This window comes from Drosophila takahashii, chromosome 2L (assembly GCF_030179915.1).
Source record: "Drosophila takahashii strain IR98-3 E-12201 chromosome 2L, DtakHiC1v2, whole genome shotgun sequence".
In the NCBI taxonomy this organism is placed as follows: domain Eukaryota; kingdom Metazoa; phylum Arthropoda; class Insecta; order Diptera; family Drosophilidae; genus Drosophila; species Drosophila takahashii.
This window is the reverse complement of record NC_091678.1, coordinates 30,488,349-30,505,176: the sequence shown is the minus strand read 5'-3', so window position 1 is coordinate 30,505,176 and position 16,828 is coordinate 30,488,349. Positions and strand designations below refer to the sequence as shown.

Here is a 16,828-nt window from a genome sequence, read left to right as displayed (position 1 = left end):
TTTTTTCAAACCGCGATTGCCCAAATACCACCCGTTAAACGCGAAAACTAAGTATGCAGATATGCCTATATACGTCTATATTAACATGTTTTAATGCCAATAGGCCTGCACCTTTTAATAAAGTCCATTTTGTTGACCTGTGTTAAAAATTAAAAAAGGGCTTCCCAGGGGGCAGGTTTTGTAAATTCTTAAGCGAAATGTAAAAACAAAATGGAAATCGGATCATTTTTAGCGGAAATAATAAAGGTTAGTCCAATTATATAGACCACGTAATTCAAAATGTCGGAAAACATCGGTTTCTTGTATTCTTAGCTATACCGCAGAACTTGTAGGTGATGGGACATAAATTTGTATGGGACTTTTACTCAGGAGCACCGAAATATCATGGAAAACTTGAAATGGTTCCTGTGTAATATACAAAAGGTTTGAATTAAATCCATCCAACCAGTTTTTATAGACAAAATCGCAACGTAAGTCGATTTTAAGGTGCCAAAGACCCTAACCCCCCATAAAAATTCACGCCTAAAAACCGAAATTAGTTTTATAACTTCTACTGGTAGAAGGTACATTGACAAAGAAATCAAGCTATTGAGCATTACAATCCACTAGCAAATTAATTTGATATGCATTTTTGAAGCTTGCAACAACGGTGATTTTTTGGGCGCCTACAGCGGTTTACTGACACAACAGGGCTCTGACAGAGCTGTAATACCCGTTTTTTTCAACGTAAAAAATCGATATAAAATCGAACCCTTGATTGATTTTTCATTCGATGGTCTTGTTAGTTAGCTTAAAAATGTATCTTTAAGTATAAGTTATAAATATAATTTCGTGTTTTAGGCGTGTATTTTTAACGATGACAACATTGACTAAACTAATGAATAGAACTCAATGCCGTGTATAAGAAAGTTAGAGGTCATTATATTAGCTGTAAAATGAGTCTTTGTCGAGTTAGAAATTAAAAAAATGTTTTCACTTAAAACAAAATTAGCTCCATAAAAAAAATTGTAAGTGCCCTTTTCTTAATCAGAAAGACGTACCTTACCGGAAAACAAAGGTTTCCTTTATGGTATATTTCATCGTATTTTTTTTGTAAGCTGGTGTTACATGGGAGCATATATGTCCAATAAAAAAAAGTAAAAAAAAAGTAACAAAAAAATTGACATGTACCGAAATATTACTTTAGGTTACAGACATGTAAAAAGGTCGAATTTAGAAAAAAACAAGAGAGAACGCTATAGTCGGGTGCCCCGACTATCAGATACCCGTTACTCAGCTAAAGGGAGTGCGAAGGAGTAGAGCTGGCAAAACATCGATAGTGACTCTATCGATGTTTTCGAGGTTTTTTTCGGAAACCATCGATACTATCGCGATAATATCGAATTAAACAAATTTGGTCATATAGAGGCTATTCCTTTCTTAGAAAGCTAAAATAATAAGGGCATTCTTTATAAATTAGTTTGCAATTTTAATAAATTTAGAATTATTGTTATTGTGTTATCTATTTTTCCAAAAACAAAGTAGCGGTCCAGCCGCTTTAATTGAGATCAACCTTAAATTTAAACATTATAATCGGAAATCCACAAATTTTTGTTAAAGAAAATAAGTAAAAGCTTTTATATACTTGAACATCCTTACTGATTTAAGGTGTTCCTGACGGGCACCGCTGTAGAACCACAAATCACTTTCCACTGTCTAAAGAAAACCAAGGTTTAATGTAAATATTATAATACAAATATTACAATTTTTCTCTTAGCTGTAGCGAAAACACAAAAAAAGTAGTGGTGTGTATATGACGGCGATAATATCGTGATAGTTTTCATAACATCGATGGAGCAAGCTGGCTGCTAACCATCGATATTATAGATAGTTCCATCGATAGTTTGCCAGCTCTACGAAGGAGATGGAGATAAAAACTGTGATCCGCCGTAACTTTTTAACGAATGGTCCGATTTAAAAAATTTCTTCTTCATTTCGATAGGTATTGATAAATACAATAAAACTGCATTTTTACTTTTCCAAAATATTGAAATTTTTAAAATCGTATATAAGCGATTGTGGGCGTTAGAGGGGGCGTGGCACCCTTTTGAAACAAACTTGCGCTGCGTAGGAACTCCTAGAATCTGCATGTAAAATGTCAATCTAGCTTTTATAGTTTCCGAGATCTCAGCGTTCATACAGACAGACAGACGGACAGACGGACAGACGGACAGACGGACATGACTAGATCGACTCGGCTAGTGATCCTGATCAAGAATATATATAGTTTATAGGGTCGGAAACGCTTCCTTCTAGCTGTTACATACTTTTGCACGAATACTATATACCCTTTTACTCTACGAGTAACGGGTATAAATATGCTGCGTTCAAAATAATCTACGTCACATGAAACAAATTTGTATGCAATCCAACAAAAATTTGGACTGCTCTTTAAAAATATGTTTTACCTAAAATCCGATGATTACCAATTTGGATTTTAATTTGACTCGGTTGAAGGTCACTTAATTTTGACAGTTTTGATTGATCGATTGAGCTAAGCTTAATCAAAACGAAATCGGAGAACAGATTCGCAAGCCGAATCACTTGTCATTTGTTTACCATTTATTTCGAAACTTTCAAAATCGAATTCTCAAATTTTAAATATGATAGCGATCACATAGTTCAAAACTATAGGTTTTATTTACCAAGTGATATTCAACTCAGTCTCCCACTTCCAATGCTAATCTGGCTCTTGTGAGTGACACAGAGATTTCTCTGTATGTTGTAGCCTCTAGCCGCAAGCGATCTTTTCATAAAAACTTCGTGCTGGATTCTCAGCTGTCAGTTGCTCTCAGAACGCGCGTCAAGTCGCAACGGTTTTCTCTCGAATCAAAAGATAGGGTGCCTTGAGTAAAGTGTCCTGAGTCAAATCCATTCCAAGTTAACTGACAATAATACTTATTCGGGTAATAAAGATTCCTCTTCAAAGTGAATAGCAGTGTAATTCTGTATATCAGTACGTTATTTCTAGTTATTATCTATAAGTTAATAATAGAATAAAAGAAAAAAAACTTGGAAAAATATTTAAAAATAACTAGAGACTGCTGCAGTCGCCCCAAAAATGATTCCAGAAATAAATAATACTAAATTGAGAAAAACATGGGTGACCCATTTGAGAATTCGTTTTGAAGGGGCATTGAAGTTTGTCCGACTTATCAACATGAACCGGATGAAAAGGGAATCGGGGCCTCATAAGTTTAATTTTTGTCAAAAAAAGAAAGAATAAAACTCTAAGTGACTAGTGATCTTCAAATAAAAGTAATTTTTCATGAGCTGATCCCGGGTAGAGCGCTTACTATCGCCTGATTAACCTTTGGCGACCCACAGTCCGGAGCTGTTGCGATAATCTTTTTCTTACGGTCTGAACTAGATTCGACATCCTCTCGTTATCAGCGCCGAAAATACTTGTGCTTAGGCTTAAAAATATAATTTGGAATTTCTGCGAAAGCCCTTATTGAAATTGTTTGATGTAATTTGTTTTTTTTTTTGCAGCTTATCAGGATGAGGGCTCTGGGAGGGCTCACCTTGCTTTTGGCGGTGACTATCTGTCAAGGCGAAGTGTCGTTGAGTTCTTACGGAAATGAACAGCCCTCAAAGATAGTGCCACACCTCACAGCTTGGGCGTCCGGGCACTTCAATGAGGTGCGAGAGCTTGCCAATCAACTGAAGCAGAAATTCAACGTTCTTTCTCAGGGATCTACTGACTTCGGTTACACATCTCCTTGGAGTGGTAAGTCAAGATGTTAATAATATAATCCAACACGTAATTCGGTAGTCATATAAAATTTAGTGTATGTACAGTGAAGAAAACCGGTGAAGTTATCACTCAACTGTAAATTTAAAGCGAATAAAAAACTGAACTCTATATTGTGTATAAGAAAGTTGAAGCCCAATGTAATACTTAGTACTTTAGTTAAAAATTAAAAAAAAAAACGCGTTTTGATTTGTTTCTTAATTTAATAATTTAATTTAATTTAATGATAAGCTCCGTCATTCGCTTAAACAATAATTTAAGCTACAAAATATTACAACAATGAACACGGACTTTTTAAACGTGGTTTTGAGATAAATCCAATTGCTCTGTGCACTTTGGGTATATTTGCTTTTAAAATTTCGATTAATAATTAAAAAATCAACCCGCACCGTAGAAAGACTGATTTTTATTTTTTTATTTAAAGAATTACACAGATCGACAAAAAGACTAAACGCTGCAAAACCTGAAAGGTTTTAAGTTTTAGATTACTACCTCATACTTTGAAACTTTCCATCGACACCGTGGTCAAAGTTCCAAATGTTCTATTTAAAGGCACTTTTTATGGTTTAATAAAAACTAAACTCTTCGTAACCCAGAGTCAAAATTTAGCGGAAATCGTACTTTGAACCTTTAACTTCAACAGTTTCCAATCACCAAGTTGGGCGACCTCTACTTCTTTAGCTAGAATAGATATTACTAAGGTTAGTTTTGTCACATTTTATACCCTTGCAGATGGTATTATAATTTCAGTCAGATGTTTGCAACGCAATGAAGGAGACGTTTCCGACCACATAAAGTATATATAATTTTGATCAGCATCAATATCCGAGTCCATCTAGCCATGACCAAGACCCTATGGAAACGCTTCCTTCTTCCTGTTACATACTTTTGCACGAATACAATATACCCTTTTACTCTTCGAGTAACGGGTATAAAAAATTCTTATTAACAAGAGAGAACGCTATAGTCGGGTTGTTGTCCCGACTATCTAATACCCGTCACTCGGCTAAAGGGAGTGCGAGGGGGATGGATGTATAACATTTTTTTGTTTGCGTACACACCAAAAAAAAACTTGGTAAAATCAACTGTAATAACACCAGTTTACAAAAAAAATCGATGAAATATACCATGAATAAAACCTTTGTTTTCCAGTAAGGTACCTCTTCCTGTTTAAGAAAATGGCACTTAAAATTTTTTGTATGGATAAAATTTTTTTTTAAGTGTAAAAAACGTTTTTGACATTTCTTTAATTTTTAACTTGAGTTGTGGTTAACCGATTTCATCCATAAATGACATATTTTACAGCTAATAGAATGCCCTCCAACTTTCTTATACACTGCATAGAGTTCTATTCATTAGTTTAGAAGCTACATTTCGTCAAAGTTAAAGAAGTTAGAAAAAATGCAAAAATGCTGGCATAAATGGCTTCGTTAAAAATACACGCCTAAAAACCGAAATTATTTTTATAACTTCTACTGGTAGAAGGTGCTTTGACAAAAAAAACAAGCTATTGATCATTACAATTCACCAGCATTGCATTGATATGCATTTTTGAACCTTGCGACAACGCACAGTGGCGCCTTTTGACTTTTTTTTGGTAATAAATCATAACTTTTGAACCAGTGAAGATAATTGAATTTTGTAAACGGCAAATGATAGATAATTGATCCACCTTTCAAATTATTGCTTGAGACAGGGAGTGGGCGTGGCAGAGGCGTACTTACAAATCGGCAAAGTCAGAATTTAAAAACAAATCCATTTTTTTCCGACAAAAAAAAACTTTTTTTAAAAAGTTTTTGTTTTTTTTAGTTTCTTTTTTCATGTTGTAATTTTTAAAACTTATTACAAAAAAATAAATAAAAAATTGGAATTTTAAAAAAAAAATTTTTTTTTTTTTAAAAAAATTACGTTTTGTTTAGTTTATTTTTTTATGTTTTAATTTTTAAAAACTAAAAAAACAAAAACAAAAAAATTAAAGTTTTTTTTTAAAAATAAAAATTTTTATATTTCATGTTTTTTGAAATAATGGTCACAATTTGGTAAACTTGGTAAATCCAATAGACTTAACATTTCTGGACTATAATTACAAGATTCTAACTCTGTGACAAGGTTGTGATTCCATGACCCTAGAATACAGTTTGGATTCGCACATACTAAATTCAATGCTTAGGCAGCGTAAGTTGTTTTGAGCTGGCAAAAGTGGCTATTTTCGTTTCTGAATAACATTTAAACGTGATTTTTTACAGTAACATGATATATACCAAAATTTAAGGAATCTCAAGGGCTATACAGTTTAAAGTTTTAAAGAAAATCGTTAGAGCTGTTTTCGAGAAAAATAAAAAAAACTAAACAAAAAAATTTAAAAAAAAATTGTTTTGTGCATATTTTTTTCAATATTACATTTACACAAACTACATTTAGGAGGCGCTTAAAGCTTTTTTAAAAACCTTTCAAACGAGATACAGCACAAGTCTGTTGCTTCTGTAGTTTAGAAGTTACGGCCTTCCGTATTTTAGCTATTTATAGCTGTTTTCCCGCTAAACTAGCGAGTTTTTCCGAAAGTGGTAGAACTAAAATTTCTTATATCGAGCTGTTGAACATCATATAAAATTTTCAGGACTTTAAAACCATGTTTTGGACAAATCTTTCACAAGGTTGCGCCATATGCAATTTCTGGGACCATGACTTTTTTCCCTTTTTTGGCTCTTAAAACCGCGGACGCAGGCGGACGCAGCTACAACTTTCGTAATATCAAGAAGAAAGTCCAAATAACGTTTTACGGAAGTATAAAAAAAATAGTATTAAATAGTTTTTTTTTATTTTTCATCAAAGTTGAAAAATATGGAAAAAATGGACGTTTCGCAAATAACTCATAACTAAGAGATGCGCATGGCAAACTGCAATATGTTTTACTTTTTTTACTCTTAACTAACACACCAATCCGTGGAAAAAAGAAGCAAAGCGATTCGATACCTAGTTTTTAAGAAAAACCCCCCGGAAGTGCGAAAAATTACCTAAAAACGGTGTGTTTTTTTTAAGTGAAAAATTGTTCAACTTTGAAAATTCATATCTTTTACAAAAATTTTGATTTGAAAAAGGGTTACATATTTGTAATAGTGGATCAATTACCTGTCGATTGGTATGGGTCACAACTTTCTAGGACAAAGTCGAAAAAGTGATTTATTGCACGTTTTTTGGCCCAAGGCGCCACTGTGCAACGGTGTTTTTTTGGCCGTTTACAGCTGTTAACTGACACAACAGGGCCCTAACAGGGCTGTAATACCCGTTTTTCCCAACGTAAAAAATCGATATAAAATCGAAATATTGATTGATTTTTTTGTTGATGGTCTTGTCAGTTGACTTAAAGATGTATCTTTAAATATAAGTCATAAAACTAATTTCGGTTTTTAGGCGTATATTTTAAACGATGCCATTTATGCCAGCATTTTTGCATTTTTTCTCACTTTTACAACTTTTACGAAGTGTAGCTCCTAAACTAATGAATGGAACTCAATGCAGGGTATAGAAAAAATTGGAGGGCATTCTATTACCTGTAAAATGAGTTAATTATGGTTAAACTCGGTTAACACCTTAAGTTAGAAATTAAAAAAATGTCAAAAACGTTTTTTAGTCTTAAAAAAAAATTTTATCCATAAAAAAATTTTAAGTGCCATTTTCTGAATCAGGAAAACGTGCTTTACCGGAAAACAAAGGTTTCATTCATGGTATATTTCATCGATTTTTTTTTGTAAGCTGGTGTAATTGTCAAACAGGCCCCAACCAGCAAAATAGTCATTTCACAACAACAAAATACACACAATTAGCAAAGACACATACCCAAAGCAAAAACAAAATACACGTAACTATTTTAGTAGTTACGTAACTATCTTTGTTGGTCAATTTTACCAAGCAATTTTTTTTGTGTGTAGTATATTTCTGTTTGGATTTATAATATTTATTATTTAGAAATCTGTTTGGATAACTTAAAATTATTATTACTGCTTTTTTGTTCAAGTCAAACAGCTCGTCGTAAAAATGTTGGAGCTGAGCTACCCGATCCGAAAATTTATGTGAGCTAATTTATCAAATACCCGTTACTCAGCTAAAGGGAGTGCGAGGAAAATGGAGATATGCAGTCGTCAAGGCTACTGGCTCCATCAACAGCTATTTCATTTTTTGCTCATAACTTCTAAATGGATTATCCGATTTTAAAATTTTCTTCAACATTTCGATAGGTACTTTTAATTTTTCAAACCCTTTTAAACAATAAGAAAATCCACCGATTTTTATGGCAGCTATAGTATTGGTAAAATTATAAGATAAACATATGTGCATAACACTAGTTTACAAAATAATATTCTTGGAAAGCTCCAAAGCAATTGATGGCAAATTCTGTTAGTGTTGGACCCCCAAATCACGAAAATACGACAAATTTTTTTTTCGATGGCACAGTTTTTTTTAAAGATTTTTTTAAGTTTAAAATGTTAAATATCGGACTTTTTTCGAATTTCTTGTTATATCTCGGCAAATATCCACCTAATGGGACCAGTTTTTGTTTCATTTTAAAGTCAATAGATCACAGCTTAACTTTGCCATACAATATGATTGGATAAGTAATGACAGCGCAGCAGCTCGACAAAGATGAAAAATGTGTTTTTTGGTGCACTGTAAGTCGGCTGTATGTATCGTAAAACCTCGAAATAAATCCATTGAAAAATCATAATGGGTACAAACTTAAAGTTTACATCCCACCGAATAAAACAAGCCGAGTATGGCCCAAATCCATGGAAAATGGATTTATGGTGGATTTTTATACCCTTGCAGAGGGTATTATGATTTCAGTCAGAAGTTTGAAACGCAGTGAAGGAGACGACCCCATAAAGTATATATATTCTTGATCAGCATCACTAGACGAGTCGATCTAGCCATGTCCGTCTGTCCGTCTGTCCGTCCGTTTCTATGCAAACTAGTCTCTCAGTTTTCAAGCTATCGGGATAAAACTTTCCCAAAAGTCTTCTTTCTATTGCAGGTAGTATATAATTTGGAACGAGCCGGATCGGACAACTATATCATATAGCTCTCATAGGAACAATCGGGAAAAAAATGTAAAACAAGAGAGAACGCTATAGTCGGGTTGGTGTCCCGACTATCTAATACCCGTCACTCAGCTAAAGGAAGTGCGAACGCTGCAGCGTGCTGTACTGGATAGTGCGAGGAAGATAGATATATAAATTTTGATTGCGTATAACTTTTTAATGAATGGTCCGATTTGAAAAATGTCTCAACCTTCTAGCTTTTGTAGTTTCTGAGATCTCAGCGTTCATACAGACAGACAGACGGACAGACGGACATGGCTAGATCGACTCGGCTAGTGCCCCTGATCAAGAATATATATACTTTATGGGGTCGGAAACGCTTCCTTCTAGCTGTTACATACTTTTGCACGAATCTAATACCCTTTTACTCTACGAGTAACGGGTATAAAAATTATATCTTTGGTGTTTTTGAACCTATAACATCCTAATTTTGGAAATATCATTTTTTATCTAATTCTGAATTTCGAATACAATTTTTTCAAAATCGGACGACTATATCATATAGCTGCCATAGGAACGATCGGAAAATTAATGGGAATATAATAGGAATTGCTTCGTTGGTTTTTATTGTATTCTCTTCTACTCTAGGATATAACTCTTTTCAAATATTTTCGAATTTCTATTTTAATTTTATCAAAATCGAACTATTATATCATATAGCTGCCATTGAAACGAACGCAAAATTAATGAGAAATAATAGAAAAATTAACATTTTTGCGATTTGTAAATTAATAGGAATTATCTGCAAGGGTATATAAGCTTCGGCTGGCCGAAGCTAGCTTCCTTTCTTGTTAAAGATCGGATTTTTCAACTTTTTTCGGTTGACAAAGTTCAAATTTTAGTTTTATCCTAGGCGGCGACATGTAAACAAAAATGAGTGGTGATGGCAGCCGGGTCAAAAAATAGCTAAATCAGATATTAAAAGGCTAGAAAATTATAAAAATTAATTTTAGTTTTTAAAAATTTCTTAAAATTAATAAAATTGCTTGCGTTATAAAAATTATAAAAATGAATTTTAGTTTTTAAAAAATAACCATACTTTCAAAAAAATAAATGGTAGTCCTATGATATACTTTCGGGCCAAGTTATATAATTACAAATTCATAAAGCAATATACTGCCTATTCAAGGATGATTTGGTGCCCTTTAAAACTATGTCCTCTTAGGGCCGGTTTCTCGAGTCCCTGTCAAAGTCGCTGATAGCTATCTGTTCGAAAAACTTAAAGACCAGATAAACTGTTCGTAAAAGCAAATCCGTTTTCTCGACTGCTTTAATAGATCTGAACGAGAAACAATTACAGAGTGCTGTTAACGCACAGAATTGTGCTGTAAAGCGCAAAAAATGGCGTGCTTCGATTATTGCATAAGCTGTTTGGGTATAATTCAAAGGAAAAGTCAGCTGTAATTTCGTTTCTTCTTCTTAGTTGGATTTGGGAAATCAGCTGTCATTCTATCGAGCCGAAAACGCTTAACAGGGACTTCGAGTCCCTGTCAAGGTCAGCTCTCACATTGATGATCGAGAAAGCCAAAATGCCTTAGCAGGGACTTTATCTGTTCGAGAAATGTTAGCCGCCATTTGAGAAACCGGCCCTTAATAAATATCCATTTAAATAATTCATTCTTATGAAATAACCATACTTTCAAAAAAAGCATGCTTTTCTTAATAAGTAGGGGAGAGGTCTGTAGGTTGGTACACCTTTTGTTTTTAATCTGCCATTTCGACATTCACTTATGAAACTTTACGCATTTGGTACTGATCGAAAGGTTAGTCTATTAGCTTAATAAAAAACAAAAAAAAATATTTTTTTTCCTTAGGGAAAACTGAAAAATTCTTTTTTTTGAAAAGTCCCAAAAAACGACATTTTGAAAAAGAGGTCTGTAATTTGAGACACTTTTAAAAGTCAATAATACTCACACAAAAAGTACTCCAAACTATAAGGAACTTTTTATTTATGTTAATTTAATCAATTTTAGTTCGTCCTAAATCATTTCCCATCCATTTTTTAAGAACTTAGACCAAATAACAATTAAAATCAAAAGGCTCTTTGAACATTCACTTTTCCCCTAATATCAAAGAAATGTACTAGGCAGAAAGCGACCTCTGTTGGCCTAAGGCCTTTTTGTATGAAAAACGGGTGTCTCAACTTACACGCTCAAAGTGTCTCAACTTACACAAAATGGGATGTTTCGGGAAAAAATTAATAACTTTTGTTCTGCCTGTCACATTAAGCTGATTCTTTTTTTTAATTAGTTAACAGTTAATATACTAATGTTTTAAATTTCTTACCAAGTTAATTTAAGGACGTTATTAATTTTAAATGGAATTTTGAAAAAAGTAGACAAAAACTTTTTTGGTGAAAAATGGCTTTAATCTGGCTAGAGCCTGGCTTATAATGTTTTCCCCAAAAGTTTTGTCACTAAAAAGGACTACAAAAAAAAAAACATTTTTTTAGTGGATAAGTTTTGAGAAAATTGAGTGTCTCAACTTACAGACCGTCTCAACCTACAGACCTCTCCCCTACTGCAGTATCAAAAAACGAAAATAAGACTACGAACAAAAAAAGAGGATTGTGCTTGTGATTGTGTGTGATAATGAATAAAATTAAGGAATTCAATTGCTTAAATGGTCCAGACACTTTTTGCCATGTGTGTGGTAAATTTATTATGAGCAATACATTTCAACCCTTTGACAGTGAGGTAAAAGATCGATAATTCCCCTACTTTCGCATTAAAGCAAATCTTGAGGAGGCTTGGACACCGAGAGAATTTGCGAATATTGCGAAGGCAAACGGAATGTTTTTGTTTTCGATGCTTTTTTGAAAGGTCCATTATTATAATATCAGTGAGTAATTGATTTATGCAAATTTTTGAGCTTAAACATGTAAGAAATGTATTCATTAGAAATATAAACAGGGTTTCCTTAAATTAGGGGAAAAGCTTCAAAAATTCATAGCGCCCCTAAATGGACACCAAAAAATTTAAAAAAATCACAGATGATAACCAAGCCAAATTCTACGAGGTACCCGAGTTTGAAGAAAATCTAAAATTTCATATGCGCAGTTAAGAAATTCTTACCCCTAAGTACACTGGTCGGCATAATTATTTTGACAAATTTTAAAGTTAAATCTTCTCATATTTTGAACTTATAATAGAAACATTTTGGCACCTATAGAAAGAGCACCTCAATTCCGTTTAAATGACACAACAATGTTCTTAGTCCATTAGGCACCCTTTGAAAAGTTAATAAATTAGAAAATTTTTTGTGGAGGTAAAATTTTCAATTTTTTTTGGGGTTTAAAACAAAAATGTTTTGATGCAAAGTTTTTCCCCAATCAAAACTAATAATAACTGAAAAAAAAATTTTTTAAATATTTTTCCTTGTATTTTTTATGATTTTTTGAAATAAGCTAAAAATGACAATTTAAGCCGCTTTTTCCACCTTTTCATACAACATTTTTACTGAAATCGTTTCATTCAAAAAATCATAAAAAATACAAGGAAAAATATTTTGAAATATTTTTTTTTGCAGTTATTTTTTATTTTGATTGGAGAAAAACTTTGCATCAAAACATTTTTGTTTTAAGCCCCAAAAAAAAAGTTGAAAATTTGACTTTCACAAAATTTGCTCACTTTTCAAAGGGGTCTTAATGGGTTAAAAACATTTTTGTGTCATTTAAACGGAATTGAAGTGCATTTCTATAGGTGCCAAAAGTTTATATTAAAAGTTTAAAATGTGAGTACAGTTAACATTCAAATTTGTCAAAATAATTATGCCAACTAGTGGAAAAAGTTTAATAAAGTTTATATTAAAAGTTCAAAATGTGAGTACAGTTAACATTCAAATTTGTGAAAATAATTATGCCGACTAGTGTAAATAGTCATTTCACAACAACAAAATACAGACAATTAGCAAAGACACAAACCCAAAGCAAAAACAAAATACACCATCTTTGATGGTCAATTTTACCAAGCAAATTTTTTTGTGTGTATATTGCATATATTTATCTGATTTTATTTTCGGTAATATCAGCGGGCTCACCCCCGAAATTAGCGAAAAAATTATCCTCGATGGACCGCGATTTCTTAAGAATTTACGTGCAAAAAGAACTTGGCGGTCGGCCATGGTTCTCTTGTAATTGAATTTCAAAGTTCTCGGGTTTGCTATAAAAAACAAGGGTGTTTTTCTAACGTTTGCTATAAAAATCATATATGTACCCTTTTCCTTTTTTGTCAAAATAAGACTAATTTAAAATTCCAAAAATCTGAGTAAATGGTATTATAGTGAACTAGTCCTCACAACCGCGTAAAAATGATCCCCGATGGACAGCAATTTCTTATGAACTCTCATAACCATGGATGACCACATGTGTATTTTTATTATGATAATCAGAAGAAATCGCGGTCCAAGGAGGATTATATATTTTAACCTTTCTTTGAATTTATTTTTCTGAGCGACACATAAACCCTTATTCAGCTAAAACTACTTTTTTAATACTGAAGAAGAAAAACTGCGCCGCAGGCCAAAAAAATATAAGAAAAAATCGCGCTTAGTATGCTGACGCTACGCGTAGCGACCTGTCTTGGAGCTGCAGACTTATCGATTTAGGTATCGCTGTAATTATAAAGCATATATGCACTAAGGTGCTTCTCGCTAGAGGAAGCATAAGGGCAGCAGAGGCTGCTTTGCAGTGGTGGGGGTTTATCTGCACTACCACTAGAGACATCATGCAAATTTGCCCCTATCACCGTCACGTCAGCGTCCAGGTCCGTTAAAGTCCTCGAAGTTTTCGCTCATGGAGTCGGTACCCCCGTGACCCAGCTTACTGAAGCCCTGGAGAAGGGATGCCTCGGATATCACCGACTCGTATTCCTCGTCCTCTTCGCCTGGCTCCTCCATCTCTGTGGCCACCAGGTGGCCACCACCAGGTGCTCGACACAAGGCTGGTCCTTCTGTTTGGTGTCCGACTTATACACCCTGATACGCACCGAGCTAAAACCGAAATTTATCTTATCTTATCTGATCTTATACTTGGCCTCCTGCTGATTCCCTTTCCTCGCACCTGTTCATCATAGCATTGCTTGCGGCAGACCTTTCCTTCACCCCTGCACCCGACTTAGCTGCAGCTGCGCTGTTTCAGTACATTGCATGTCTGTCTGTCTGTCTGGTTGTCTGTCTGTCACAAACAGCAAGCAAATTAATTGAAAGCTTGGGACCCAGGTCGGCTCAACATTTTGTAATATTTCAAAGTTGGCGCCAATTAATTCGAAAAATATTAATCTTTTGTAGTGTGACTGAAGTTGTCAGAGTTCGCCCGCTTTGCTTGCAGCACGGTCTTATTGTAAACCTGCTGGGTTCATAAACAGCAAGCAAATTACCTGGCGCCAATTTTGAGATATTACAAAATGCTGAGCCGACCTGGGTCGCAAGCTTTAAATTGGCTGTTGGCTTGAGGATATGTATTGCCGCAACTCCTAGAGGCAGTTTTCCATTGGTTTTTGGGGTTTTCATTCCATTTATAATATGTTATTGGCACACCGCTTCTGCACAAACACAGCCAAAGATTAAATTTTTTATTCTTTGGGCCGCGGCTAAAGACGTTCATCGGAGTTCATCCGCTAAATCTAGTATTTTTGTGGTATTTCCTTACTATTTCCTTAGCTCAACTGAGTACCGCGGTGGAAAAAAGCCCCAGCTAAAGGCTTTAGCCACCTATTTGGCTCTCGCTTACTCCTATGCTTAGCTAGCAGTTTTCGTCGTACTGAGTGCTAGGCTTAAATCTAAAGTACGGTTAAAACAATGAAATTTTATGAAAATCGGAGTTTAACCTTCGAGAAAACGGCCCTTAGCCGAACTGAGTACTAGGCACTGATAGGGTGACATTTGATATTTGTTTATATCAGAGTCATATGATGTCATATAAATTATAATTAAATACTTTTTTAAAATACCGAACTCAGTTTTTTTTCGAATTGTTGAAAATTCAACAAAAATTTTAGCAATTAAGGGAACTACCCAAAATGGTACCAGTTGAATTTTAAATTTTAAGATTTCAGCTGTTCTTTCAGCTGTTTGTCAAATTGCTGTGTTTACCAAAGACAATGTTTAAAATTAAGGAAAATGCTGAAAATAAGCCAAAAAACTGTACTTTTAAAACTGGTAACAAGCAGCATCCTATCAGATTTCCTTTATTTGTATATTTTATACGATTGCAACGGTAGGTAAGATGATTATTTGCTGTTTTATCGATTATTACTATAAAAGAGTAGATGTCGATTTGCGTCATGTTCCCCCAGCCCAAATCATAAGACCTAAAATTCTGGAAAAAATTGGGTCAGAATCGTGTGTTAGAGGAGGTGTGCACTAAGAAAGGATTTTTTAAAATTCGGCTCCTAAGGACTCCCAGGACTCTCGAAAAATGCGAAATTGCGGGTTTAAAACATGAACCATTCCCACAGTTTTCAACCAAACAAGTTGATATTTTTATTTTAAGCTTTATGTGTAGAAATCTTTGAAAGCCCAGAAGATGAGCCCCCACCGACTTCCGGTTGGGGCACTTAATTAATTTTTCCGCACCGATTATGCGATCGCATCCGTTTTTGTTTTAAAGTGTGGAGCTATGCCATACAATCAATCGGGATAAAACTTTCCCAAAAGTCTTCTTTCTATTGCAGGTAGTATATAAGTCGGAAAGAGCCGGATCGGACAACTATATCATATAGCTCTCATAAGAACAATCGGGGAAAAAAATGTAAAAAAAATATATCCTGGGTGTTTTTGAACCTATAACATCCTACTTTTGGAAATGTAATTTTTTATCAAATTCTGAATTTCGAATAAAATTTTTTTAAAATCGGACGACTATATCATATAGCTGCCATAGGAACGATCGGAAAATTAATGGGAATATAATAGTAAATAAATTATTGCTTCGTTGGTTTTTATTGTATTCTCTTCTACTCTAGGATATAACTCTTTTCAAATATTTTCGAATTTCGATTTTAATTTTATCAAAATCGAACTACTATATCATATAGCTGCCATTGAAACGAACGCAAAATTAATGAGAAATAATAGGAAAATTAACATTTTTGCGATTTGTAAATTAATAGGAATTATCTGCAAGGGTATATAAGCTTCGGCTGGCCGAAGCTAGCTTCCTTTCTTGTTTTTTTTCTGGTTTAGAAACACCTGATAAAATTTGTACTATTTGGATGCCAGAACGGATTATCTAATGGACGCAATTCTAAGTCAAAGTGTGTAGCCAACCCATTAAATGCAAAAGGAATTTTTGTTTTGATTTTAAAAAAATGTTGGATTGGGTTTCAAAAAGAGAGCAGGGAAAAACTTTCATTTTAAAAAAATGTTGGATTGGGTTTCAAAGGGAGAGCAGGGAAAAACTTTCACTTTTTTGCATGTGAGAAACGCAATGACACACACACACATCGATAAATTTGCATGTACATACATAAGTATGTAATGATTAAATTAGGATAAAATAACGGATCCCCAATGCAGCCATTCTAAATCAAATATTTTGCAAAAAGTTAAATTATGTTAAAGACGAGGGGCACACGAAGAAAATTGTTGGCAAATTTCGTCTCCAAAATTGCACCTACTGTTTTCTCCAGCTGTTGATCCCCAGCCGACATTGGGGCACTTCTTTTTTTGTTTACCTACCGATCCTGCGAGCGGATCCGTTTTTCGCTTAAAGCATTTTGGCCGTAGCCTTTCATAGGTATTTGTGTGTTATTTTTTATATAATCTTTTTTATGTTTTTAAGGTTTTTGGGGGTTAGATCTGTTCGAAATCTGCATTCGCTTAGCTAACCAAAATGATATAATTAGGCTACCAGAACGGTGGAGTTAAGGTGGAAATAAGGTGAGGTTAGGGGTTAAGTCGCGATTAAGGAGGTAGGAGGAGGAAGGGTGAAGGTGAGAAA

General features: G+C 34.1%; 1 protein-coding gene across 3 annotated transcripts in view; it reads left to right on the top strand.

The window, feature by feature from the left end:
* Window positions 1-2,812: 2,812 nt before the first annotated feature.
* Window positions 2,813-16,828, top strand: part of Tig (Tiggrin) — a 94,336-nt gene continuing 80,320 nt past the window's right edge. Inside the window, exons 1-2 of one of the 3 annotated variants that reach the window (XM_070219381.1) lie at window positions 2,813-2,995; window positions 3,532-3,769. In XM_070219381.1, the coding sequence (XP_070075482.1) occupies window positions 3,541-3,769 (229 nt within the window). In that variant the 5' untranslated portion in view covers window positions 2,813-2,995; window positions 3,532-3,540. The remainder of the gene's footprint in view (window positions 2,996-3,531; window positions 3,770-16,828) is intronic. The other 2 variants (XM_044393694.2, XM_044393693.2) reach the window with 2 other exon arrangements.